The sequence below is a fragment of the Sinocyclocheilus rhinocerous genome, unplaced genomic scaffold (genome assembly GCF_001515625.1).
Source record: "Sinocyclocheilus rhinocerous isolate Xijiao unplaced genomic scaffold, SAMN03320098_v1.1 scaffold1874, whole genome shotgun sequence".
Lineage (NCBI taxonomy): Eukaryota > Metazoa > Chordata > Actinopteri > Cypriniformes > Cyprinidae > Sinocyclocheilus > Sinocyclocheilus rhinocerous.
The window spans coordinates 1,000,491-1,028,004 of NW_015626862.1; the positions used below are offsets into that span (position 1 = coordinate 1,000,491).

The window sequence follows — 27,514 nt, forward strand, 5'->3', positions numbered from 1 at the left end:
AACACCGTGTGACTTCATAACACTAACCCCTGCTATTCTAGATTTAGCTCCTCCTACCAAAATGCTAACCGCTTCCATTATCTTCTCACACTCTCACACCATAACATAACCCTTTCTACTATATGATTAATGCAATACAATGAAATAGAAGATTTCTAATTACCAATGTATTTAATAGAGTCATTAAACAAAACGAATTCTCTCTATATATTAAAACAGAGTTTAGATTAGCTAAATTTGCTTTTACATGTATGAAACAGCAAATTTTCGAAACACGCTAGCTGACGGCACATCTGTGACGCCACACTCCATCCGGGTCCTCCGCGCCTGGGCCATGACGTCACGGGGTCCAGGAATGGCGGCGCTGTCTGCAGGGACAAGCAGCCCGAAGAGCCCGAAACTTTATTCCTAACATCGCTCAGCGGCTACACGAGCTCTACCGCTCCACCGACGGCCATATCCTCCTCGTAAAGAGCCAGCGCGACAGCGGAACCCAGTCTCGACGTTGTTACCGCGGAATTTCGACGTCTCAGGCTATATTAGTTTGGTTGACTTTGCGAGGGCCAAAAGACAAGAGCAAAGACAGCGACTAACGGTACATAAAAACAACAACAAGCACCCCAAAACACCCTCTTTCGAGTCCGTCCATTTCACAGAAGGATCTTACTTGTGTTTTGCTAGTTTCTTGTCTTGCTCATACCCCGAAAGGCACGACACTGGCCTGATAAGGTGAAGCCACCAGCTGCGGGTTTGATGCCACGATGGAGAGTTTAACACTGAGCGATGTCGAGCAGAAATATTACTCTGAACTCTTCCTCTCCTGTGATGTGGATAACGCCAAGAAAGTGGCTTCAAATGGCAAAGTTCTGGACCTCTTCCGGGCGGCCCAGCTCTCAAACGAAGTGGTCCATCAGGTATAGTATGCATCTGATTCAGTAATGTGTGTATTAGTCAACAGATCTTTGTTGGTACGCTTATACACTTTAGTAAGTTAAACTGATGGCTTGAGTTAATCGTTTCAGAAATGCTAATAGCTCTAATGGATCATTTGGGTGATGTCAAGAGTGTTTAGACGGATCTGATGAATTCATATCATTGTTGGTGAGTTGCACAGATAAAGGGTGATGCATCTGGTAGGGTTAAACTTTGTTTCCTGTTGTGCAAGTCTGTAGAATTATTAGTTGCGCCTGCTTCCTCTTAAATATTAGCATAAATAGTTATTTTCTGTTTTTGCCATGAGATCTATACACCACTGATGACTCGTGAAAGGTGATTTTCTTACTTATCAAAGTATTAATGCAAGAAAGGAGGTTTGGGGTTATGCATAATGTGTGACCCTTTGTTGTGGAATGAGTCAAAACAGTCTAATTTATTAACTATATTTCAGCTGATCATAACTTGTTTATAATATTTGACCTCAGTCTACTCTTTTTGGAGACTCCAGACAAGGTTGTTGGCTCTTGAAGTGTCATTGAGAGATGTTTGTTTCTTCACTGATGGTTGGTGCTGATTACCTCATCTGTTGCTATAGTCAGCAGTCAGCACTGTTAGAGCATAACAAGTTTCAAATACTTGTGGTCTTCATTGTCTAGTTGCTTATAGATTTGTGGCCAGAGATTCTTGAAGGGGTGTGTCCATGAGTTGCTAGACTGCAACTTTTTATTGTGGTGTTGATCTTGTCTGAGCAACAGATTTATTGATCTGTTATACTTTAGTAATTGGAAGGGGTCATCAAGGGCATTTCATTGAAGGTTTACTTGTGTGAAATGTCAACTTTTTTTAGATGTTGTTTCTCTACTAATGGATTTCTAATGTTTCATTAATTTTACATCAACATTTTGCAATTTTGAGATTGATAACTGTGCCAACTTGACTGATTAACAGTTATGTGTATTAAATATTATTAGTTTTCTGGTTTGAGTGAGTTGTATTATGTATACTGCCATTATATTGGTGATTGACCAAACTGTTGTCTAATACAAGAGACCCATAGTGGATAGAGATACATACCCCTTGTTACATATAGTAAAAAAATTAATTGTTGCATACTATGCCTGGCCTATAATATCATCTGTGTAACACCATATTAATGTTACATACACTACTGTCAAAAAGCTATTTCAAACAGCTTCTGTTCTTTAAATCAAAGAATCCTGAAATGTATCACGGTTTAATATTGCACAGCACAACTGTTTTCCACATTGATACTAATAGGGAATATTTCTTGAGCAGCAAATCAGCATATTAGAATGATTTCTGAAGGATCATGTGACTCTGAAGACTGGAATAATTGCTGCTGAAAATTTAGCTATGTCGTCACAGGAATAAATTACTATTTAAAGCCAATAATAATAATAAAAAAAAAACATCAGTAATTTTTTTGTTTCTGAAAAATGTCTCTTATGCTCACCAAGGCTGCATTTATTTTATTTATATATATTTTATTTAAATAAAAAAGTAGTTTGAGATCAAATAATTGGCGGACTGTTTTGCTTCACTGTTCATTAAATGTTCTTTTAGTTATCTCAAATCCAGCTTAGTGCTTTATATCGTGTGTGTTTGTTTGTTTGTTTTTTAGAGGCATTAACTTATACTCACTTCTGGTCATGCTATTGAATGTTCACCATTGTATTGTAGATGCTAAGGTCAGTTTATCTGATTGGTAGTTCTGTTTTCATTGTTCTAGATTACTGAACTTTGCGGGGCCACACGTCTAGGTCATTTCGGTCGGAGTCAGTTCTACATTGCACTGAAGCTCATTGCACTGGCCCAGTCTGGACTGCCCCTGCGCGTGGAGAGCCTGAACAGTGGTGGGTAGCAAAAAACCTTCTGAAACCCTTTTATAGCTGTTTCTGCACGTGTGTACCATATGCACCAAATCAAAATGCTCTTTTAATGTAAAGTTATCACATCCTTGTAATTTTGTAGACACTCATTTTACAAATGAATCCATTGTGGCAGTTGCAGCCCGTTACATAACGAGAATTAGAGGATAATCTTACTGCCTCTTTGATGAAAAGGACTGAATGTGTATATTGCAAACACAAGAGCCATTTTTAATGCTAGTATTTAGGTTCGAGTCCTGGAATAGTATGTTGTGCATTTAAATTGCTTGCATTTTTTCCTGTTGCTTTTGTATATTTCTGTGAAATGTTGGTTTTTGCCTTTAAGCCAAAATGCAAATGCTCCTATTTGTTTATTGACTATCATGGCTGTTCTGTATATAAACCCAGACCCTGACAGGAAGCCCTGTGCAAAAGCACTACATTAATTTTGGGAAGTTAGACACAAGGCCTTGTAAAAGAATGAGAAATTGACAGCAGTACAAATAAGCAGGAAATAAAATCCGGCTCGTAGCCTTGAAGATACTGCAAGAACATGAAGACACAGTCAACAGGAAATTGTTGACAGTACCTTGGAATTTAAATATGCATTGGATGGTTTCTATTGATTTCAGTTCCATTTATTTTAAAATTATTAATCAAAATTTTCAACCTCTAGTCAGCTGTAGCAGTCAGTATAGTAGTGCTTATTTTAGCACTGCTGGCAGTAGTTGAATATTAAATCTGTCTCTGAATGCAGAAGTCTGATGTGGAGTTGTGTTTGCAGTCAGGGATCTGCCCCTCCCTATCTTTGTGATGGGCAAGAACGAGCAGGAGATGAGGCACATGTTTGCAGACCCAGAGAACCAGGGGCCCTACCTCCCCAGACCTCCAGGGCGAGTGCAAGCCAAAAAAGTGTCAGCGCATGAGATAGTTCAGCCCTGTGTGCCCACTGTAGATCCACAGGTACTACAGCATATATCATGCATGCTATTATTGAATATGTGTCAAAATATGAAATCAGTGCATTAGGCCTTATAGGATAAATGTAGCCAGCTCGATCTGTCACTGTCTGTTATGTAGTAAATATTTATTAGACAACAGTATTGACAAAGAAAGGAAAATCAGTCTTTGCTCTTAATTTTGCTCTTTTATTTGTTATCACCTGGGGTGTTGTGTGTTAGTGGTTACAGCATTTATCTGATGACTGAGGAGTTCCATGAACTCTTTGTGCCAAGGCAGTTAACTCCAGGATGTTCCATAGAGTCTATGTATTAAGTGTACTGTTTTGGATCTGTAAAAGGACTATTTATTTACTTCAGCGTGTATCTCTGCTGTTCCAAGGCCATCTGTTTGGCTGGAAGTCTATAAAGTTACTAAGTAATTAATTTTGTTTATCTCTGGCTCCAGCCGGACACCACATCTCCTTTAGTGTCACCGCACCAGTCCCCTCCCACTTCGCCCCATGCCTGGAGGAAGCACAAACGCCAGGCCAGCGGTGGAAACGTGGACAGACAGCCCTCAGTGCCAGGAGTTGTTTGGCCACCTTTTAGAGAAGCACAGCCAGGTACTTAATGTTCAATAATACAATCATATATTATTTAGGTCACACAATAACCTTCCTTACTACCATTAACAAATGTTATGTTAATGTTCCATAGAGTCTATGTATTAAGTGTACTCTTTTGGATCTGTAAAAGGACTATTTATTTACTTCAGCGTGTATCTCTGCTGTTCCAAGGCCATCTGTTTGGCTGGAAGTCTATAAAGTTACTAAGTAATTAATTTTGTTTATCTCTGGCTCCAGCCGGACACCACATCTCCTTTAGTGTCACCGCACCAGTCCCCTCCCACTTCGCCCCATGCCTGGAGGAAGCACAAACGCCAGGCCAGCGGTGGAAACGTGGACAGACAGCCCTCAGTGCCAGGAGTTGTTTGGCCACCTTTTAGAGAAGCACAGCCAGGTACTTAATGTTCAATAATACAATCATATATTATTTAGGTCACACAATAACCTTCCTTACTACCATTAACAAATGTTATGTTATGTATTTATTTAAACATTATAGTGTAAAATGTAATGTGGTAATTATTTATTAATGAAAGTTATTATAAAGTAGGCAGTCTTAAAGATCAGTAGTACTTATGGATGTTTGAAATTAAAGGTCACATGATGTTCTTATAAAATATTCAAGAAGTATAATTTGTTATATTGATTCGTTCTTATCCCTTTTTTAAACTGTTATCTGTTTCTCTTTCTTTCCTCTTTTTCTTTCTCTGTGTCTTGTTTAAGGACCAGTTACAGGTGATGGGATGTGGTCCGCCCATTCACCCCCTCCTGTCCAGGAAAGTTGGGTCAGCTTTACAGACACGCCCCCCTCCAGCACACTTCCAATGCATCCCCCATCAGCTCAGGTAATGCAATGCAGGCCTCCATGTATACGTTTGTTAGGTATACAACATGATCTGTCACCACTAGACTGCTGTAACCAAGGCTTCTGTGGCAGAACAGATGGTTACTGTTGTGTTCACAACAACACAAAAGCAGACCTTATTAAATATTTGCCAAAGCCCAAATGTTCAGAGAATTACTGATCATACTAGAAATTTGAAAAAAAGGTAGTTGTTTATGTTGTTTAAAGGGGTCCTATTATGCCCCTTTTTACAAGATGTAAAACAAGTCTCTGATGTCCCCAGAGTGTGTATGGGAAGTTTTAGCTCAAAATATACCCCACAGATAAATTTTTTTTATAGCTTGTTGAAATTGCCCCTTTTATAAGCCAAAACGCGCCGTTTTTGTGTTTGTCCCTTTAAATGCAAATGAGCTGGTGCTCCCACCTCCCTTTTCAGAAGAGTGCGGAGCTTCAAGAGCTCATGCTCCGGCAAAACAGGACAATATCACATAATCTGACTGTACTGTGCAGTAAATGCGCGTTTATGAATTACACAGACGGGAAGCACGGCGCGATAAAAATAACGACATAGCTGGTCTCATTGTGCGTTCGCGTGCTATCACATTATGAGCTCAACAAATTCAAGCGGTCGACTCACATTGCTTCCATATGCAATTTTCAACTACCACATTCCTATTTACGATCATTCTGGTAGCACATGAAGGCAACATCAGTGACAACAGGCAGAGACAATGGTAGCTTTAGCAACATTAGCCTTACAGAGTGCCAAGAAGCTCTTTTGGGAAACAAAATGTGACACGTGATGCTTACTTTGTCTGGTCGTTCACGCACGAAGTGTTGGTAATTTAACCACCATGTCCTCAGGGGTCTATGGAGACTCCTATGTTCGTTGGTGCATTCCAACACACGACACTTGTAATGCTTCTTTGGCACTGACATTGTATCTCTATCTTTGGCACTGACATTTGGACTGCTGCTGCTCACTCAGGGCTGTGTCTATGCTAATAGGGCCGCTTTGTGACATCACAAACCCCGGAAAACAACACTGTAGTCCAAACGAGCCGTTCATTGTAGTTCTTGAAAAAGGATTTTTTTTAAACGAAATATCTCCGTTTGGAGTGGACTTTGAGATTTGTAACTTTGTAGATCTTTGTTATGCCCACACATACACACTACACACTGACTAAAATTCCAAAAGTGAAAAAGAATAATAGGACCCCTTTAAAATGTTAAAAAATAAATAAATAAACTTATTATATATTGTGTAGTAACAGCAAGATTTTTTTAAAAATACTTTTATTCAGCAGGAATAATATAAGTATATTACAAAATCTAATTCTAATTTCTCCCTGCTCTTCTGCTCCAGCCGGAGAGCACAACAGTACGGACTGTGCCGTCTGCAATGACCACAAATGAAATCCAAAGACAGATCAGTGGTTATGATGACCCCTGGAAAATCACAGATGAGCAAAGACAGTATTACATAAACCAGTTTAAGACCATTCAGACTGATCTCACTGGTTTAATCCCTGGTTAGTGAGACCTTGTTTTGAACAGTAACTGCCTTTATTCTGTTTTGAACTTACCAGCCTAAAAATGTATCCATGCTCTGTTGTTCAGGCTCAGCCGCAAAGGAATTCTTTACAAAGTCGAAACTACCTATTCTTGAACTGTCTCACATTTGGTAAGTAGTTGTACATGAGTTACATTGTCTCTCTTTGTTCGTTTTGGATGACCTTGGTGTAGATTGTCTGAAACAGATGTGTAACCAAGAACTCATGCATATGTTGCCACTCCATAACAGCATCAGTTGATAATCGTATCCATTTGCATTCAGTTTGTTAATGTCCTGTCCTTGAAAAAGGATGGCGTCCCTGTCATCTGTTTATTTGTGCCTTAAAATATTTATCTGATCTGTATTGATTGACCTGCTTTACCTTGCAGGGAGCTATCAGATTTTGATAAAGATGGTGCACTGACCCTTGATGAGTTCTGTGCTGCATTTCATCTTGTGGTCGCCAGGAAAAATGGTTATGACCTTCCTGAAAAGCTCCCCGAGAGCCTAATGCCAAAGCTTATTGACTTGGATGACTCAGCAGGTAAGCAGAAAAGCCTCACGCCAACCACAGCTTCAGATTGGGAAATATCCAGCCCAGGTATTTCATAACGTTTCACAGATCTGCATACAGAGTGCTTTTTAAAACCTTTTCTGAATATAATATGTGCAGAGTGCCATTTCCAAATTCACATGGGTATATCAAGAAATACTTATGTGGTGTAATTACAATAAGTTTTTGTGACCACTTGCTGGTGCTCTATTCAGACACAAACATTACCATTCAAAAGTTTGGGGTCTGTAATTGTTTTATTTATTTTATTTTTTAAGAAATGTATACTAATACATTAAATTGATTGTAACTGACAGAAATACTTTTTGTTGATACTAAAAAAAAGCTATTTAAAATAAATGCTGTTCTTTCAAAAAAAAAATCACCAAACACACACACACACACATTTTCAACAAAAACATTAAAAAGCACAACTGTTTTCAACAAAATAATTAGAAGTGTAAATTGGTCACTAAATCAGCATATTAAGATTATTGGTGACACTTTACAATAATGTTTCATTAGTTAATGTTAGTTCATGTATTAACTAACATGAACAAACAATGAACAATACATTTATTACAGTATTTATTAATCTTTGTTAATGTTAGTTAATGAAAATACAGTCGTTCATTGTTAGTTCATGTTAATTCACAGTTTATTAATTAATGTTAACAAGCTCAACTTTTGATTTTAATAATGCATTAGTAAATGTTGAAATTAACATGAACTAAGATTAATAAATGCTGTAGAAGTATTGTTCAAACTTATTTGAACTCAAACTTATTGTAAAGTGTTACCAAATTATTTCTGAAGGGTTCATGTATCACTGAAGATGGAAGAATTGCTGCTGAATATTCAGCGTTGCCATCACAGGAATAAAATACATTATAAAATCTATTCAAACAGAAAAGTTATTTTAAATTGTAATAATATTGATATTGTGATTTGACTGTTTTACTATATTTTCTATCAAATAAATACAGCTTTGGTGAGCATAAGAGACTTCTTTCAAAAACATTTAAAAATTGTGTCAACCCCAACCTTTTGAACAAAAGCTGCATGTTCAGTTATTGTGTGGATTTTCATATTCTCTCTATTATTTTACATAAACACTGTTTAAACTGTGTTTTTAACATTTTCTTGTAACCAGACTCACTGCAATAGTGCTAAAAGTGATAAATATCTTTCAATTGAAGTTTTCGCCCTAACTAGCCAATGTTCTGGGTTGCAATAAAATTATTTGTCCAAAATCTCAGTCCTCATAATTGCATATAAAGTCTAAAATATGTTGCAATTGGATGTGATATTGTCTCTTCCCGGCATTTTTGTTTCATTGTAGACAGAGAACAAACTTGCTTCTAATTCCAATATTGTAATAACATAGGAAGTGAGCCTGTATCTTAGCAACATTTTGCCCTTGGGACCTTGAGAATCCTTATGAAGTTTTATGACGTTTTTGACCTTTAAGATGCAGTATTATTCTGCCTATTCCATATTTATGTTGAATGATGTTCAGGTGTCTGCACAAAGTCTTTATTGTCTGTCTGTATGTTTCAGGAGTTCCAGAACCTGCTCCTGAAGCTGGCTTTTCTGCTTCCCCTGTGGAGGTCACTCCAAATAAGTCTCCTTCCATGCCTTCCCTGAACCAGAACTGGCCTGAGCTCAACCAGAGCAATGAGGTTAGGACTTTGGTGTTCTCAATGTACCCTACCTCTTTCACTCCTATTTGTAATTTGTAGTTCTATCTGCCTTTGTCTTTATGAGTAAATGAAACTAATACACATCTGGTCAGGAGAAAATGGTGCCAGCGAAGCACACTTTCATCTCCAGACATGTAACACTCTCATGAGAATTGTTATTACAGTTAATTCTTCACTGAGAATTGTTATTACAGTTAATTCTTCACTGATTTGTTGGGGAATGTGGCGGCCTTGTAGTCAAAACTGCTGACCTGAAGTCACATTTTTAAAATAAATCTTTTAAGTCTTAGATTAACCTCCTGGACTACTTTTAATGGAATACTTCATAATGTGACACATTTCCAAGTGAAACAAAATATTCAGTGGGAAACAATACCAGGATTTGATTGGATCGTGGGCATTTTATACCAGCACAATGGGCTACAATGTTATTGGTTGACATTATTTTTCAAGGTTATGTCAGCATAAAGCCATTTTGGAAGCAAAAAAAAGTTTTTAGTTTTAGTTTGCATGATAGGACTAGGTGTTATGATCCCAATGTTCAGCACCATTTTAAATAAAATTTGTAACACATTTTAAAATAAAATATAATGAAAAGTAACACATTTCTATGAAATCCAATTTCTGCCACATAAATCATGCATTGGTAAATAATTGACAAAATTCATATCAATTAATATCAAAATGATGAGATACTATTACTATGTCATAATTATGACAAAAGTCAAAATTATGACATGCTAAATCAGAATTATGAGATAAGAAGTCATATAATTATGATTTTAAGTAAATTTGATGTCATCATTATACCTCTGTCATAGTTTCAACTTTTTATGTTAAAATCATGATTTACCAAAGCATGATTTTTTTTTTTTCCCCATGTATGGCAGAAATTGGTTTCCAAACATTTCCCTACAGAATAATTGCAAAATAGGACTGGGGACATTTAAGAAAGCAATTATTTTATTGGAATATTAAATGCTTTCTCCTATCCCAGCTTAATAAGTAGTAAGTAACTTTAAGATATTTATTGATTCATTTCTGAAAAAAAGTGTAACAATGTGGCTCTGGAGAGTTTGCAGAATATTTGTTTGAGCATCCCGATCTGACATAGCTGTATTGGCTCAAACAATGTCAGGGGATTTTATCTGTTGGGTCGACCAATGGCAAATGGGAAGACTGTTTAAAAAAACCTGTTCAAATAGTCGTTCATTTCGCAGTTTCAATTGACTATGAAATTACACACTTCACCTTTAAACAGGTCAGTAACGTTTTGATCTACAGGATCTAATTATTGGGGGTTCTCTTTTGATGACTACAGCCTGTTTCCTCTAAGCTGATCCTTGTAATTGGGAAATAAAATGTGACATTCTCCATCTCAGCCTATAAGGCCATTAGGAAGACAATTGTTCCTCTGTGGTCACCAGAGAATATGCAGCCGGACAAATCACGGGCTTCTCCTAACAGTCAGTGGGCGGAGAGGGCACGCTGTTGTTGTATTATGGCTTCTGTTTGCTCGTGTGAGGAGTGGATTTGCTCCACCTTGCTAACATGTCTCTGCTCTGTCTCTCCAGCAGTGGGAGACTTTTAGCGAACGCTCCTCAAGCTCACAAACTCTGACCCAATTTGATTCTAACATTGCACCAGCTGACCCTGTAAGTCAATCACTCAGTGCTCTTTTTAATGATTAATGATATTCATTAACCTAATACTCTGTAAATTCTCTCTGAGAGCGCATGTCCTCAGTATAAATTTATAGCCACAGTGCCATCATCAAATGATTCATTTTTGTTTTGCTTGCTGAGCTTATCGATAATTCCTTCATGCTCTTTCTTTCATACTGTATCATGTAATCCAAGTGATGATTCTGCTGGCTGTCCTTTGACGGTGTTGTGATACAATGTTTGTTTATAGTTACTCAGTGCCAGGTCTTAACTATTCCTTGTTCTTCTTTATAACTGAGATGATAAATCTTCATTAAGTTCAGTGAAACACAGTTGTAGTTATGCGACAGCAACAGTTGATGTGCTTGTTTCATTGTAGGATACAGCAATAGTCCACCCTGTGCCCATTCGTATGACACCCAGCAAGATCCACATGCAAGAGATGGAGCTCAAGAGAACTGGAAGCGGTGCGTCTGTTTATGTGCTTTTACATTGCATATTCAATTTTTGACTGAATTTTAAGCTGTAACATTTTAAAGTTTTGTTCTCAAAATTCATCCACTTGTCTTTTCTTTCTCGTTATTTTTGGTGTATTGTCCTTCTTAATCACTATTGCTTTTGCTCATACTTGGGGTTGGGGGTTTAGAATTTTTTTAATAATATTTTTCACCCTAAAAATCTCATTGACTTGCTTTGAAGAAAGAACCAAAAGCCATATTTTGCATATCACAGAGGCTTAGGTTTGAGCTTTTGACCTGAACAAGGAAGCAACCACCCAAAACACATTAGCAGCCATCTACAGCACCTTAGAATCACGACTTTTGCATGGGCAAGCACCACCAATATTTTCTTCAGAAAATGTAAAACAACTAGTTGTTTAATAGAACTTGTAATTTTCAGTTAGAAATCTGCTATAGGACTCTTTCTTCCACAATAATCTAACATTGGTATACACTACTGTTCTAAAGTTTAGGGTATGTCAGATTTTATTCAGTGGTTTTGAAAGAAGCCTCTAATGCTTAGGCTGAATTTAAAATAATAATTTTCTATTTTATAATATTTTAAAATGTAATTATAATTGTAAATTATAATTTCTTTAAAAAAATATCTTACTGATTCCAGACTTTTTAACTAGTAGTATAGTTACTGTATGGACATATGTAATAATTTGATTAGAAACAAATTGGATTACTCTTGTTTTACAGATCACACACATCCAACAAGTCCGTTAATGGCGAAACCACCAGAACTTTCTGATGAGACCAAGTTAGCAGCAACTGTTAAATTTCCTGGTACCACTGTTGGTAAGTACATCTGGACTATTCAACCATTTAATTGACTGGCAGGAAATCTTTTCCCGTAATTCATTGAGAGCATTGCCCTTCCTTTTTACAGGAGATGGCTATAGCAGCTCAGATTCATTTACATCTGATCAAGAGCCCATTTCCAGTGCTGTGAACAGACAAAGGTACTTAAAGTCTTGCAGTGGCACCAAATTCAGACTCACTTTAATCTTTGTTCTTCTTTCTGTTTGTGTTGTTGTAGCTAGAAGAAAAGCTCAGATTAACATGGATAAGATTTGGAAATGATTTAGTGCTTTAGATGCGATTTTCGTCATATCATGTTTGGTTAGAACATAATGTGACATTTCCAGCCAAAAAAGATTTACAGCTCATGCTATTACAGGTCTCACTCCGGCACCTCCCCGGAAGGACTGAAGGTTGTGGCTCCGCCCCCACCTCCGCCCCGCCCCAACGCCTCTCACTCACGGTCCTCCTCTCTAGACATGAACAGAAACTTTGCTGCTGTCCCTGCAGGTATGCACACACACAACCAGTTATCAGGTAACTCATAGCTTCTTGTTTTGTTGGGGTGTGGTTAGGAAAAGCTGAATTTCTCTTTTGTAATTACTTCTCCATCAGGTCCGCAACAGCCAGGTGTAGTTGCCTTTCCCCCAGCAGTGCCTCCCAGACCACTTCCCACACAGGTATAGCCCAGTGGTTAGCAATTCTGTATAAATTGCTTTCAGATAATTAGATAACTATTACACTTTTTATAGAAGAGTAATTCAATATGTAATGTTCAAATCCCCAGACATCAGTGCCACATGGTCACCGTTCGGTAGAGGGAGATGGTCTTCCAGCACATACCAGCACGTCACCCCATCAGATGCCAGAACAACCCAACTTTGCTGACTTCAGCCAGTTCCAGGTTTTTGCTGTCGACCAGTCGGCAGATGATGGAGAGATATCATCTGACAGTGGACAGGTACAAATGGAGCCATTTATTATAATGATGACAGATTATGAAGAAAAAACTTTATTTGTGGTGCAAAAAAAAAAATGCACAGATGGATTGTTTAAAAAAAAACAAAAACATGAATGCGTATTACACAAGTAAATGTTAAATTTCTATCTATATATGCACTAAATATATATGCAGTACCTTTCAAAAGTTTGAGATTGTTTTTTAAAATGTTTTTAAAGAAGTCTCTAATGCTCACCAAGGCTGCATTTATTTGATCGAAAATACAGTAATATTATGAAATATTATTAAAATGTAAAATAATTATTTTCTATTTTAATATATCATTAAATGTAATTTTTTCCTGTGATGAAAATGCTGAATTTTCAGCAGCCATTACTCCAATCTTCAGTGTCACATGATCCTTCAGAAATCATTCTAATATGCCGATTTGGTGCTCAAGAAGCATTTATTATTATTATCAGTAATAAAAACAAAACAGTTGTGTTGCTTAATATTTTTGTGGAAATTATAAAATAAAGTATAAAGGTTTTTACTCTCACTTTTGCTGGAAAAAAGTAATCATTTATTTCTTTTTCAAAAAAAAAAAAAAAAAAAGGTCACTGACCCTAAAATGTTGAACTGGTTTTTATATATATATATATATATATATTAGGCAGAAAGATGTGCAGAAACCACCGGGACGATGAGAACAGCAAAGAATGACGTTCAGGCAGAGGAACGAAATGCAACTACTGTCAACTCTGTAAGCCATTCTCTACCAACCAGTCTTCATATTGCATGTTACTTTAGCATTATAATCGCTCAATGTATGTTTTAATAGGCCAAAGTATCCACTCCATTGGCCCCACCCCCTAAACCCGTTCGTCGAAGACTGAAATCAGAAGATGAGCTCAGACCAGATGTGGAGGACCTTCCGCAAAAGTCTAACGTCATAGCCACTGTTCTAGCAACCCAGCCCTCAATTCCACGGTACGCTCGACAGTCGCTCCACCAGGAGAAAAAAGGGAATATTATTTTATTATTAAGTTATTTTTCTATTGATTGTGGCATTATTTTCACAATTAAGCAATAAAAAATCATAAAAATGTCGGGATACATTTATATTTTTTTGTTATATTCAAAATTATAAATAAATATGAATACATATTTATATATGAACATAAATAAAATGCAGTATATGTATGCAATATAATATTTTTTTTCCCCCATATAAGTACTGGAGTTTTTGTTGACAGGTTTGCCCAGCGATGTTCCTAATGTTTCCTTGTACTCTAAAGTACGCTTCCTCTTCCTGTTCTGTTTAAAAACAGGTCTATCGGTAAAGATAAGAAGGCCATCCAGGCTTCCATTAGAAGAAACAAAGAAACCAATACGGTTTTAGCCAGACTCAACAGTGAATTACAGCAGCAGTTGAAGGTATTGTGAGATGTCATTGAATGTGACCACATTTTTTTCAGAAGACGAGCTGTTCAAAAGTCTTTTTCCAAATTTTGTCTTCTTAGGACCTGCTAGAAGAAAGAATATCGCTTGAAGTGCAACTGGAACAGCTTAGACCATTTTCGCATTTGTAAAAAGAGTGTGTTCGCTTCAGATTGAATGTTTGTGTGTATGAAAGAGTGATTACCCCAGTTGTTTTTTTGTTTTTTTTGAGTGGTCTGTTGGATCCTCTGGCAGGATGTCCATTTCACCCTTTCTCCACTCCTCTGCTGACTGTGTGAGAAGAGACACGATCGCTGCTTCCTCCAGACTGTTCTGTCTCACACAGCCATTCAGAGGGATGGGGTCCAGGAACATTATTCGTTATGGCACTTTGATGAAACAGAAAGTCTGAGTGGTTGTGTGTGTAATACCCCAGACATCGCAGGTTCTGTTTAGCATGTGAGGCAAGAGCCTGACAGCATGACTGGCAGGAGGCTGTAATTCTGGTAAACATGAAGGAGCCTCTTCCCCTCCTGTTCTCCAGAGTCCTGAGGCAGCTTGTCATGTTCTTCCATGTTAGAGGCACCCGTGTGTGCTCAGACAATCATGTTAGGCCATGCACTGGTCGTAAAGAGGGGAGAACTGATTTTTGGGAGATCATACTATTTCAGAAGTACGCTTTCTGACATGCACTTGTTAAAGAGACAGTTCACTCAAAAATGTAAATTCTTTCATTATTTATTCACCCTCAAGTCTTTACAAACTCATATGACTTTGTTTTTTTGATGAATATTCCTGGCTGATCTTTTCGAAATAATGACAGTAAATAAGGACTGGGGATTCCAAGCTCCAAAAATACAAAAGAAACTGCAAAAAGTGTGCTATATTTAAATTATTTTGTGGTCATATGATTGCTGTGTGCAAGGAACAGACACTGATTTTTTTTCTCCAATGAACTGTGTTGAACTTAAGCACTGGATCAGTCAAATTTGTGAATAACTCATTCTCTTTTTTTTCCTGGATAACCTGAATCGTTGAAAAGATTCAAACTAATCCGATGAATCTTTTGTTCACAAATCAGACAGTCACTGTCAGCAAAATGGCAAAGAGAACTTTAATGCTTTTATGCAGCTTTTGTTTGTAAGCCCTCTCATTAAATCGAAAAGAGCGGCCAGGATATTCTTCAAAAATTCACCTTTTGTGTCACATGAAAGAAAGAAAATCTTATGGGTTTTGAGCAAATGACAGAATAGTTTTTTTGGATGAACTGCCCCTTTAATATTTCTTCCTTGCCATATCGGTGGACAGCACATCTGTGTGTGTTTGTTTCATATGCGTGAGAGAGTTTGAGGACGACAGTTACAAACGTGTCATCAAGAACTGCTTTCTTTTCTTCTCTTAACACACACTGTTGTGTTACTAAAAAACAACCCGTTCAACCTTGTACTGTCTTTCACCCCGGGATGGCAGATGTCCCTCTCCGTCTCAAATGTTGGCTGTACCTCATATGGTACATCATCAGTCCTGCATCATAAATTCTGTGACATCATCAGTATGTAAACCTGAGACCTGAAACAATGACTGCACTTTCTCCCCTTCGGCTTTCATTTGTCTTTTCTCGTACTTATTTTTGCATGTCATTCACGATCTCATTTCGTATAAAACGGCTCTTAACGATGAACCACTTGATTTGTAACTGTAACGTCTGAACTAATGTGACGTTTTTGTTGTTACATAGGCTTGCACCATGTCTTTCATCCATTCGTTTGTTTTGACTGACGTCTGTGTTTTTCTTTTACTCCTTAAAGCCTTACTTCCTGGTGTGCAGGTTTTCACAGTAATGTGTCCCCCCATGTTAAATCAAGACGAGCCTTTTCTCCCTGCTGTTCAGGCTGATTTACTGTATCAGGGGTAGGTTGTATATTGTATGATACACACCTTTTGATCTCATATGTAAATTTGCATTAATTGCTGACTAACAGCAAATATTCTATTTAATTGCTTATACAATGGCTGTGGGATCATAAATGTTTAACTGCATGGATGTTTCTCTGCAGAATGAACTAGCAGCTGTGTGATTTTTACACAAAATAAAAATGGCACAATATTTTAATAATTTCCTTTTTTGTCAAGCGCTCCAACTGTTTTCCAATAGTCCAGCGTCCAAGAGCGTCCAACGGTTTCTCTTACTCCATTTGTCTGTTTTCTTGTTACAGAAAGAGCGTCAGTCTGTGCTTTAGAGGTTACTTAGCAACTCATTAGCATCTGTCTTTATCATGGAGTCGTTAACTCCTTCATTTAGCCGATTTGTTCAAAAACACGGATTCATTTAAGAACAAAACAAGTGACTGCTGTCTTTATGAGCGACTCATTGAAATTTTCACTTTGATCATTGATTTGTTCAAAAACCCTGATTCTGTAACACCGCTAATATGTGTGTTGCTTGGAGACCAAATGGTTGATTCCGTTTCGACTTTGTGTGGAATTTTCATTGGTGGAGGAAAAAACAGGCGATATTATTTAGACACGTATTGTGTCTAAAATATAAGTTACTATTAACTTCCTGTTTGTTAAACTGATGTATAAAAGCAATATCACACTCTCAGTCATTCTGTTGGTCTTAATTATACAGAATAATGACTCAAATTATATTTGTGACCCTGGACCACAAAACCAGTCTTAAGTCGCTGGGGTATATTTGTAGCAATAGCCAAAAATACATGGTATGGGTCAAAATTATCGATTTTTCTTTTATGCCAAAAATAATGAACTTTAAAGGCGATTTTCTCAATATTTTGATTTTTTTGCACCCTCAGATTCCAATCCAAATATGGCCAAATATTGTCCTATCCATATGTTCTATACCATACATCAATGGAAAGCTTATTTATTCAGCTTTCAGATGATGTATACGTCTAAAAAAATTGACCCCTATGACTGGTTTTGTGGTCCAGGGTCACATATAGTTTCAGACTTTTTTGATTAGAGAACAGTCCCGATACGGAAGACTTTAGCAAAGACTATAGTCAGGTTAGATGCTATATTGAATTTAACGTGGATGAAAACAAGGCTGTTAGGGATATACTTAGTCTTTACAATGGCATGCACTGTATTAAGGTCCTAGATCACATAATTTTCACAGCTCACAACTTTCAAAACTGTTTTATGCAGTTTTTGTCCATTGAAAGTTTTTCCAGAAAGATATTTTGTCTGAACAATCCGTATGTTAAACGACAGTACAATCCATTGAACACACTGTACTTCGGTCCCTCACAGCCTCATTTTCATTTCTGTCAAAAATGAAATACATTGCTACCCTGAGTAAGGTCTATGGTCTAAAACCACATTAAAACTCTAATTTGAGCCTGAACATTTTAGGATAAAGAATAGCAGTCTTGCTCATCTGATATTGCTTAAATATTTTCTTTAATTAGATATTGAGATTAATTATTCATTATGTTAACATATTCATTTATCTAATTCAGGCAGAAGCTATTAATGCAAGGGTAAAATAAAATTTTCTGTGATAGCACAACTTGTTACCATGGCCGTACTCGGGCTTCTAAAATGAGGTCTGGGTGTGTGTGTGTGTTAAAGAATTGTGCTATAATAACCCCTACAAATACAACTCATTATATATACACTACTGTATAAACACTTTAACAAACATGTAGATGTTTGTGAAAGATGTTTTCTCTGTTTTGGAGGGATGATTATTTTTAAATCATACCCTATTTATTGCATCAAAATGTGTTAATACTTTACTATATTTAAGGGTGGATAATTTTATCAGTTTATTGCAACAATGCATAACTACAATAACTTTGTCTAGTGCTCTTATGAAAGTTTATAGCATGATTTGTGAAAATTTAACTATACTGAATGACATAGTATACTTCTTCATGGCTAGTTTTTGCGTATTTCATTTCATTCTGTAACCTACTTGTTCTACAGATCTGTGTGTACTAGTGTTAAATGCTACTGCTTTTGACAGCATTGATAACGTTTATGGCAGATAATATGATAATTTTTGCGTTTCCCTTACCGAATGTCATATCCTGTCAGCAAAAATCTGTCCATGGGCTTTTTTGATTGCTTTTAGTTTAAGTGCCGGCGATGCAGTGTTGCCAGATATTGATACTAAAACAAACAAAAAATAAACCGAAATTATTTCCAATCTTTTGCAAATAAGATAAAGATATCGCTGACTCTAAACTCAACTTCCTACTTTATTAACTTTCTAAAGCGTTAAATTAAGTGGAAAAGACAAGTCGAAAAACGCTTATAATAGCTGGATCTGGCAACGCTAAACATTCTTGCAAACTGTCTAAACTGAATTATACATGTCATTCAGGCATTCATATGAGGAGTTTAACAGCAAATTAGTTATTCAAAGAACAAACTTTATTTTTAAACATGACAAATTTACCGAGGACCGGACCTCGGTGGCCTCATAGCTGGTTACGGGCCTGCTTGTTACCATTAGAAGTGAATGCAGAACAGTGCAGAAATATATAATAAGGCTATGAATTACTCCACACATGCTCTCAGAAGAGATGTGTCTTCAGTCTTGTTTTAAAGGTTTCTGCTGTTTGGATGGAGATTGGAAGTTCCACCAGTGGAGGAAAGTGAGTAAAGGTTATAGAAGGTGACCTTTTACCTTTGTCAAAATATGTCTGGAAATCTGCAGTGTGAAATTGTCTTTTAGCTCATTAAGAGATGAGAAAAATGTGGAATTTTGTGTTTTATTGGTATTTGACAATGTAAAGTTGATTATAATTCATAAGCTCTAATTCTATATAATTTCTGTAGGGTCTCTGAATGTTAAGCAGGATGAAACAGCAGGAATAATTCTAGACAACAGATATCCAGCTACACAAGTACAACATCTCTCAGTATTGTATTTCTAATTCATAAGGATCTTCTCAAGTGCTTTTCGGTTTTCTCAGAGAATATCTTTTCTTCACCAGAAGTGCCGGCCCTCCAGAATGTTTAGTTTGTGACCCTGGAGAGGAAAACATGAATATATTTGATACATTTTTAATCACATTAATAAGATTTTAGCTAATTAAAAAGGAAAAGATTGGTGTTAAGACTCACACAGTGTTCTGTTTGTAACGATCCAAAGCCTCCTGTGCCACCACCTGTGAGAATTTCGGGTCGCTCCAGGGAATGTCTCCTGGCACTGTGAAGCTCATATCTGGCCCGTCAAACAGTTTGGCTGACACTTTAGTGTCACCTGGGGTCTCTGCATTATCTGAGCCTTTTGACATCACCTGCACATAAAATGTTGCCAACTGAGTGATCTACATAGTGAAAGGAGTATCAGTTGTGCTGAATCATATTTAGCACCTACTGCCTGTATTTTAAAGAAGCCTTCTTCATTTTTGGTGTGGCTAGCTAGAGAGGACACCCAACCAAATTGCTTGTTGAACAGGTCCAGCACACTAGAGGTGTTGAACATCTCTTCTTCGAATCGTTTTAGCAGGCTGTTGTACTCCTGGGTGAATCTCTCAGCCCTGGCAAGAGCCCTTTCCAGCTCCTCCTTCAGGGGGCCTTCCAGGGGCCTCTTTCCAGAGCAGTCTGATGAAGAAAACAAAGCTCTAATTGTTATATAACATGGAATTCTCATTAAAAAAAAATCCCAAGTTGGAACCAAATTTGAAGTTCTATGCTGGATAATATAACATAAAATTAAGACATGTACTGTATTTAAATATTGCACTTACCAATATGCTGGATCTCTTTACATTTCTCACACTCATCCTTCAGTTTAATGCAGCCGGCAGAATTGCGACGAATCTCCCTGCAGGTCATCTTATCATTTCCAAATGGTTTTGTTATAATAACATCCTCGTTTACTCTGCCATCTATGAATACAGGTTTACAGATTAAAGGCATCTGGGGTATAAGCAGTCTTTAAGTAAAAAAACAAACAACTATTTTATATCAATATTGTGTAAAAATTATATATATATATATATATTTCGTTCACAACATATATATGATGTGAAAAAATTTTTTCTTTACTATGGCAATATGACATAACACACAATAATGATATAAAATAGTAGTTTGTTTTTTAAATTGTTAATTTTTAATTAATATTTATTTTTTATAAATAATATATATTAATAATTATAAATATTTATATATATTAATTTTTATCATATTAAAAAAAATGCATACAGGATTGAAACAGCAATGATGACAGAATTTTCTTTCTTGCATTTGTTTCCAAAGAAAATATTTTGAGGAATGTTGGTAACTAAACCGTTTAGTTTCCCATTGACTTCTATTGGGGGGGAAAAAAAACAGTGGAAGTCAATGGGAACCTAAACTGTTTTAACATTCTTCAAAATATCTTTTATGATCAACAGAAGAAAGAAAGTCATACAGATTTGGAGCGACATGATGTCATTTTTGGGTGGACTGTCCCTTTAAGTTTGATGGATATTGCTTACAACACTTAACTTTGTACATGTTGTTACATCCAGGCTTGTAAACCCTGAAATTTACCTTCTGAAGGGAAATCCATATCACTTCCCATGTCGGGCCCGAATGAGTTGAACATGTTTCTGGCCATGTCCATCATGGGGCGGAACATGCTGTGGAAGCTGTGGATATCTTGGTTGTGCAAAGGGGACCTGTAGACACGAGCGGCCCGGCTGGACTGACTATCAAACATGCTGGGCATACGGAAGGGACTGGGGAAGAAGCTGGGCTGGTGGAAGGAACGCATGTGGTCAAACACCTTAATGCTGTCCATGAAGATGTTGTCCACTCCGTCTGCAACCTCTGTATACCGCTCCTCCAGGTCCTGGAAGCGTCTGGTCTGCTGCTGGTCCTCGTCCAAAAGGGTCTCGATGTTCTGCCCGTTTATCCAAATGGAGATGGGAGAGGTCCTGTTCAAAACCTCCTCCAGCTAAAAACAGACAAAGAGAGGGATGGTTGCAAACGCCAGAATGAAGTCAGGGTAATTGCAGGGATGTTTGTGCAGACGTATCACCTGTCGTCCCACCAAGCCGGCTCCACTGCTGCAGGTGCGTGAGTAATACTTAACGCAAGTTTTCCTCAAGCAGGGCTTGCACTCCTCCCACAGAGCCTGCATGGTTTTATTACACATGCTCTGTTGCTCACTCAGCTTCTCCTCCATCTCCTGAGCCTCCAGCAGAGCATTCTTATTGATGGAATAGTACAAGAAAGAAAAAAAGAGCAATTAACTGCAAGGGCCCCAGAAAATATTTAGACACTTAAGTCAAACTTAAAAATCTATGAAGGTTATTTTATTAGATTGCAGGTACACTTTACAATAAAATTCAATTTGTTAACATTAGTTAATGCAATGGGTGTCATAAAGTAATAACGAACAATTTTTCTCAGCATTTATTGATTTAGGTTAATATTTCAATATAATTATATTACGTTAAATTCATAATAATTTACCCTAATGTTCATTTATACGCTTTAAAAGTTACAAATGCATTAATATGTGTAGGTTATGTAATTAATCATAATTGTTCATAATTGTTCATTCAAAATTAATTGCCTAATGTTCTCAAGTTATACAACTTGAAATGTTAAAAATGTATTAATATGTAGATTATATAATTGATCTACATAATCATTCTGTTTTTATAGTTCTTGATTAATGTTAAATTATAAATATATTACTGTTAATTCATGATAAATGACTTAGTGTTAATTTATATTACTTGATATGTTCATTAATTGTATTAAAATATGTAGATTATGTAATTGATATACATAATTATTCTTTATAATGTATAAATACATATATAAAGTATTTATACATTTATACATTTCTATTAAATGTATAAATATACTACTGTTCTTTGTTAATTCATAATAAATTACTTAGTTAATTTATACAACTTGAAATGTATTAATATATGTAGATTATGTGACTGATCTACATAATACATAATACTTTCAATTTTAATCCATCCAACCTCTTTTTGTTGCTTAGTTTTCTCTAGTTCAGACCGGAACCTCTTGTGATCCTCTTCTGTTCGCTCCATCACAGTCTTCATCTCCTTCACCCCCGTGATGGCATTTTCAATCTGTTTATCCAGGTACTTTTCACCAAGCAGTGAGATCTCTGCCAATAAGTAATAACGGTTACATTACTGTCCCTAATTGAGCACAACATGTCTGCACATAAAAAAAAAATTGCACTTACGGTTGAGCTCCTCTTTAGTTGGGGGTAAGAGACACTCCGCAGAGAGGTAGAGAAGAGAAAGTCCCAGCAGAGACCATGAGACCTTCATCTTTGGTGGCTGATAGTGTCCTGGTTTCAGAAGTGGTTTAACACTATGAACATAAGTCAGGAAAAAGTGGGTCAGTTAATAGTGAAACTTTTTTTTTAATTAAGCTGCGATGAAAGTGACTCAGCAAGTTTATGATGAACATAAACAACTGCAAAACCCACACGTTTAACAAGTGGTTTGTGTGAGACACGCTTAGACTATGTGGGCAATGAATCCATTGTATCAGCATGTCTATTTATATAGTAGGTCTGATATAAATAGTGGTATTTGTCTTTCTGCGACCTTGATGTTTCTGAACAGAGGGCCAAACTAATTTATTGTGCCATTTTGTACCATCCTGTAACATCATAGTCAAAAATGTTGTCTCCCTTAAGATAGTTCAGCTACAACATTTTCAAAGGATAGTTCACTGAAAAATAAAAATTCTGTCATTATTTACTCAACCTCATGTAATTTCAAACCTGAATGCTTTTCTCTATTTGTGGAGCACAAAAGAAGATATTTAAAAAAAATAAAAAAAAGGCTTTTTCTTCTCAATACATTAAAGTCAATGGGGTCCAGTGTTGTTTTGGGTAAAAATATCTTCTTTGGTGTTGTGCAGAAGAAAGAAAGTCATACAGGTTTGGAACGCCATGAGGATGAGCAAATGATGACTCACTTTTGGGTTAACTATCCCTTTAACCAGTATCAAACCAAAAGGCTTTGAAGAACAAAATCATTAGAAGTGTAGCAAACTTGCAAACATTTATGTTCCCTTCACTGATTACATGGATTTGAGAGCTAATCCCCTTCACAAATTCGTTCTGACAAAACGTAATCCCAGTTTTGTGAATTTGCAGAAATGTGTGTGAGACCAAGTCGATTACCCTTTTTTAATAACGCTGCACTTTTAATCATGTTTTTTTTATTTCTAAAGACAAACCAGTGGTCCTCAACAGCTGCTGTTGAGTTCATAATTCACACCAGAGTCTAGTAAACATCATAAAAGCTGAGTCAGTCATGGGGACAAGTTTCCTCTTTTTAGCCTCTGTACGTGTACATAGAAACCCCAACTCTGCCAGATTAAAGCCAGGAGCCTAGTTACATAAGAAACATGCACAAAAGTTGGAAGAGCCAGTGAACAGACAGAAATACTGAGTCACATGGAAAGTTACTTTTTTGTGGTGTAATATATCGTGTGCAACTTGCAGATTTTTGCTTTCTCCATAACCTAACCTTGAAGTTCCTCAAAAATGTTGTTTGTTGCAAGCATACCATTTTATCTTCTTCTTGCTTTAGTTTGTTTTAATCTTGTCCTTGTGCCTAATCTTGGGATATTTGTTTTGGAATGAGGTTACACATCTCTGGCATGTGGTGTTTATAAGAAACCAAGCGTATCACACAGATGGCTTTCTCTGAGAGAGGGGATTTGCTTTGTTTAATGATATCTTGCTAGGGCACAGTATGCATCCTGAATGCAGTTGACCTGGCTTAGTTCCCCTCATTGACTTGGGGCTGTGAGACAAATTCCTCTCTGCAATGAAAAAATCTATACAAATTCGCCCAGGGAAGGCACAGACAAACTCGATTCAACAAACAGCCCAGTTAGACTCTTTGGATGACATTAACCACATGAGGATGGATTGTAATTCAAAAACAGCATAAATTATATGTTATTCTATCTCATGCCAAGTACAAACAGAATCTTGTTTACATTTATGCAGTAGTGGGTTATTGGCAAAATGCATAAACGCAGCATTAATTAAAATGCAATTTTATAGTACGTCAAACAGCAAATAGGTATTACATCACTGGAATCAGAATATAAATGACATCTCACATAAATGTATATATTATACACAATTATATAATAATACTATCTATAAAACCATATTTACATAATCAAGATTGTCAACATCCTTGTAACATGCTCTCTGTACTCACCCTGCTTGGATTCTTAATCTTCCTTGCAGATGGACTGTGCCTCCTCTGATTTGTTTTTATACTGGGAGGCTGGGTGATGTTGACGACGTGATTCCCGGGATGAGAATGGCCGTGGCTTTGGACTTTTCCAGAAACTGTTATTCTCAACGGCAGTGGCTCCCTCTGACCAGAAGTGGGCAATATTGCACCATCTCGCTCATGTCATTGTGCTTGTAGAGGCACTGCCTGAACATGGGGTTTACGGGAAAATATGCCTTCTAAAATTTACCGGCAAAGACAGTATGTGGATAATTCATTACTGTCGGACAGTTGCAACGTTTAAAAGTGGCGAATCACCTTAATGTGACCTGCATAACATCTGCTTTAGCTGTGCAGTAAATAATTAAGTGAATCATGTAGAATTAGTTCATAACGGTGCTGAAAATAAATAAACTAGTGTGCAGGTTATACAAGCCCAAGTTTAACCCTTGTGCTGTGCTGAAAATCTTTAACCTAATTTGGTGTTCCCATTCAAAAATGACTGGACTTTTAAACATTTCTTGCTATATTCTGCCGCATTCTATGCTGTATTGTCACCAAATATTGGATTCAATCTTTTTTTCGACTTGTATTCTTTCAGTTAGGTCGTTTTTTTTTATTTTGTTTTGGAACTGATCGGTCATAGGCCTCACTGATCTGAGCTTCAGTTTCTGAATGAAACGAGCACTATTTGTGGATAATTTTGGCAGTGTTCACTCAAAAACTGAGGTGCATCAGCTCAGATAAATGAGGCCTGTGATCAATCTGTGTCAAAAAGATACAGAAAACTTGTGCTAAACGAAGGAAAACAAGTTGATAAAATGATTGAACCCAAGATTTGGTAATAAGGCCAGTGATTTTTGACATGCAAAATACCACTAGTGTTACATGGTGGGAAAAAATCCTTAAAAAAGAAAAATTGTTTATTACACATTAAGGCAACAAACCACTCCTGTAGTGGATGAAAACTGCATTTTAATCACGTCATAGCTTGTCAGGTAGCTTTTCGTAAAGACGGAGGAACCTAAATGTCAGGAAAGCACAGCTCATAACATTCTGATATTTAAAGGGGTCATATGATGCTATTTTAAAGATCATTATTTTGTGTATTTGGTGTAACAGATGTGATTCAAAGCATGTTTATAAGATGTGTGAGATATTGCACAGTGTCTAAATAGCATGTCTAAACCTACATTTTCCCCCACTGGACATGTGGGCAATGTTCCCTCTAAACTGCGCGCGCGCACTAATGATGTGTGCCAAATGAGTCGCTGTAGCAACCGAATATTTTAATGGTTGCGGACGAAATAGCTCAAATCGAGAGCCAACGCAATGAGCAGATCTCAGTTCAAATGCTTCAGTTTGTTTTCTATTCTATTCTGTTCTATTCTATTCTATCAGTTTAAATGCTTCAGTTTGTTTTGATATTATATTATGTTAGGTCTATATTATAAACCTAATAAATAATTTACCTTGTTTTTTAATAGAGTCGCTTATGCTCATCAAGGATGTATTTATTTGATCGAAAATACAGAAACAAACAGTAATATTGTGAAACATTATTGCAATTTCTAATATTGGTTTCTAATTTTAATATACTTTAAAATATAATTTATTCCCGTGAAGCAAAGCTGAGTTTTCAGCATCATTACTTCAGTCTTCAGTGTCATGATCCTTCAGAAATCATTCTAATATGCTGATTTATTATCAGTGTTGAAACTGTTGTGCTGCTTAATTTTTTTTATTTTTATTTTTTGGAACCTGTGATACTTTTTTCTTTGATTAATAAAAAGTTAAAAAGAACAGCATTTATTCAAAATGGAAATCTTTTCTAAAAATATAAGTCTTTACTATCACTTTTTATCCATTTAACACATTCTTGCTGAATAAAAGTATTAATTTCTTTTTTAAACTGACCATGAATAGTAGTGTATATTGTAACACAAAATTTATATTTTGAAGAAACACTGTTCTTTTTAACATTTTATTTATCAAAGAATCCAGAAAAATATCACACATTTAAAAATATATATATATATTAAGCAACACAACTGTTTCCAACATTGGTTATAAATCAGCATATTAGAATGATTTCTGAAGGATCATGTGACAGAATGGCAGTGTATTATACTGTTAAAAAAAAATAAAAAAAAAGTTTTCTCTGGTAACCTAAAATGTACATCATTTAGTCACGGGTCAAATTAAATACAAATAGCACATTAAAGTTAAAAGTTAGACACTTTTTTGTGTGCGCACTGTACAGGTCTGGTATAAAGAATGTTTTTGCTCAGGTGGCCGTAATGTCTGCCCAATAGAGAAAAGTTTTGCTCCGCAAGAAAAAAAATTAGAGGGAACATTGCATGTGGGCAAATAACACATCCAGACAAACAGCAGAGCCACACCCTCTTTCTGATGTCATGCATTTGTAAAATGTTGTCAAGTCATCCTACTCATTAAATATAAAATAGTACAAACCTGGGGTTACTCTCTGGCTCTCTTTTTTTTAAATTAATAATTAATAGTGTTTCCTAAAGCAAGCATCACTACTATTATTGTTTATACTTATGATTTGAACAAGCCTGTAACCATACAGTAAGCATGAATCTTCAGCAGTATCTCATCCTACACAAATTATGCAGCATGTTGTAGAAAGGTGTGTAATTTTTCTAAACAATCACATTTAAGATTCACCTGGCCAACAATAACTTAGAAGGAGGGAACTAAGTCATATAGAGACCAGAATTATTATTTACACTTGGGACAATAACAGCTTTGCAACCAACCTCAACACTGTAGGCTACCATCATTCACAGCGGTGACTTTTTACACTCACATATTCTTCAGAATATGTAAAAAAAAAAAAAAAAAAAGGTGTATGTATATA

At 36.4% G+C, this 27,514-nt stretch overlaps 2 protein-coding genes across 4 annotated transcripts; one reads left to right on the plus strand and one right to left on the minus strand.

Moving 5' to 3' along the window:
- The first annotated feature begins 310 nt into the window (after window positions 1-310).
- On the plus strand, window positions 311-16,511 carry LOC107716724 (ralBP1-associated Eps domain-containing protein 1-like). 3 transcript variants are annotated; one of them, XM_016523266.1, is made up of 21 exons: window positions 312-595; window positions 709-914; window positions 2,687-2,810; window positions 3,610-3,788; window positions 4,233-4,389; window positions 5,116-5,237; window positions 6,603-6,768; window positions 6,857-6,920; window positions 7,181-7,335; window positions 8,905-9,026; window positions 10,622-10,702; window positions 11,091-11,178; window positions 11,917-12,015; window positions 12,107-12,179; window positions 12,398-12,528; window positions 12,634-12,698; window positions 12,806-12,979; window positions 13,632-13,721; window positions 13,800-13,948; window positions 14,290-14,395; window positions 14,482-16,511. In XM_016523266.1, the coding sequence occupies exons 2-21, from the start codon at window positions 762-764 to the stop codon at window positions 14,548-14,550; spliced, it is 2,367 nt and encodes a 788-aa protein (XP_016378752.1). In that variant the 5' UTR covers window positions 312-595; window positions 709-761; the 3' UTR covers window positions 14,551-16,511. The 3 variants fall into 3 exon arrangements, with proteins under 3 accessions (XP_016378765.1, XP_016378752.1, XP_016378757.1); XM_016523271.1 differs by having other exon boundaries at window positions 312-914; window positions 5,122-5,237; XM_016523279.1 differs by lacking the exon at window positions 10,622-10,702 and having other exon boundaries at window positions 311-914.
- A 2,616-nt stretch (window positions 16,512-19,127) lies between these two features.
- On the minus strand, window positions 19,128-24,880 carry LOC107716747 (clusterin-like). The gene is made up of 9 exons (XM_016523298.1): window positions 24,613-24,880; window positions 22,602-22,732; window positions 22,372-22,520; window positions 21,408-21,578; window positions 20,918-21,323; window positions 20,128-20,268; window positions 19,755-19,981; window positions 19,499-19,674; window positions 19,128-19,403 (listed from the first exon to the last, which is right to left on the minus strand). The coding sequence occupies exons 2-9, from the start codon at window positions 22,687-22,689 to the stop codon at window positions 19,391-19,393; spliced, it is 1,371 nt and encodes a 456-aa protein (XP_016378784.1). The 5' UTR covers window positions 22,690-22,732; window positions 24,613-24,880; the 3' UTR covers window positions 19,128-19,390.
- Window positions 24,881-27,514: the final 2,634 nt, after the last annotated feature.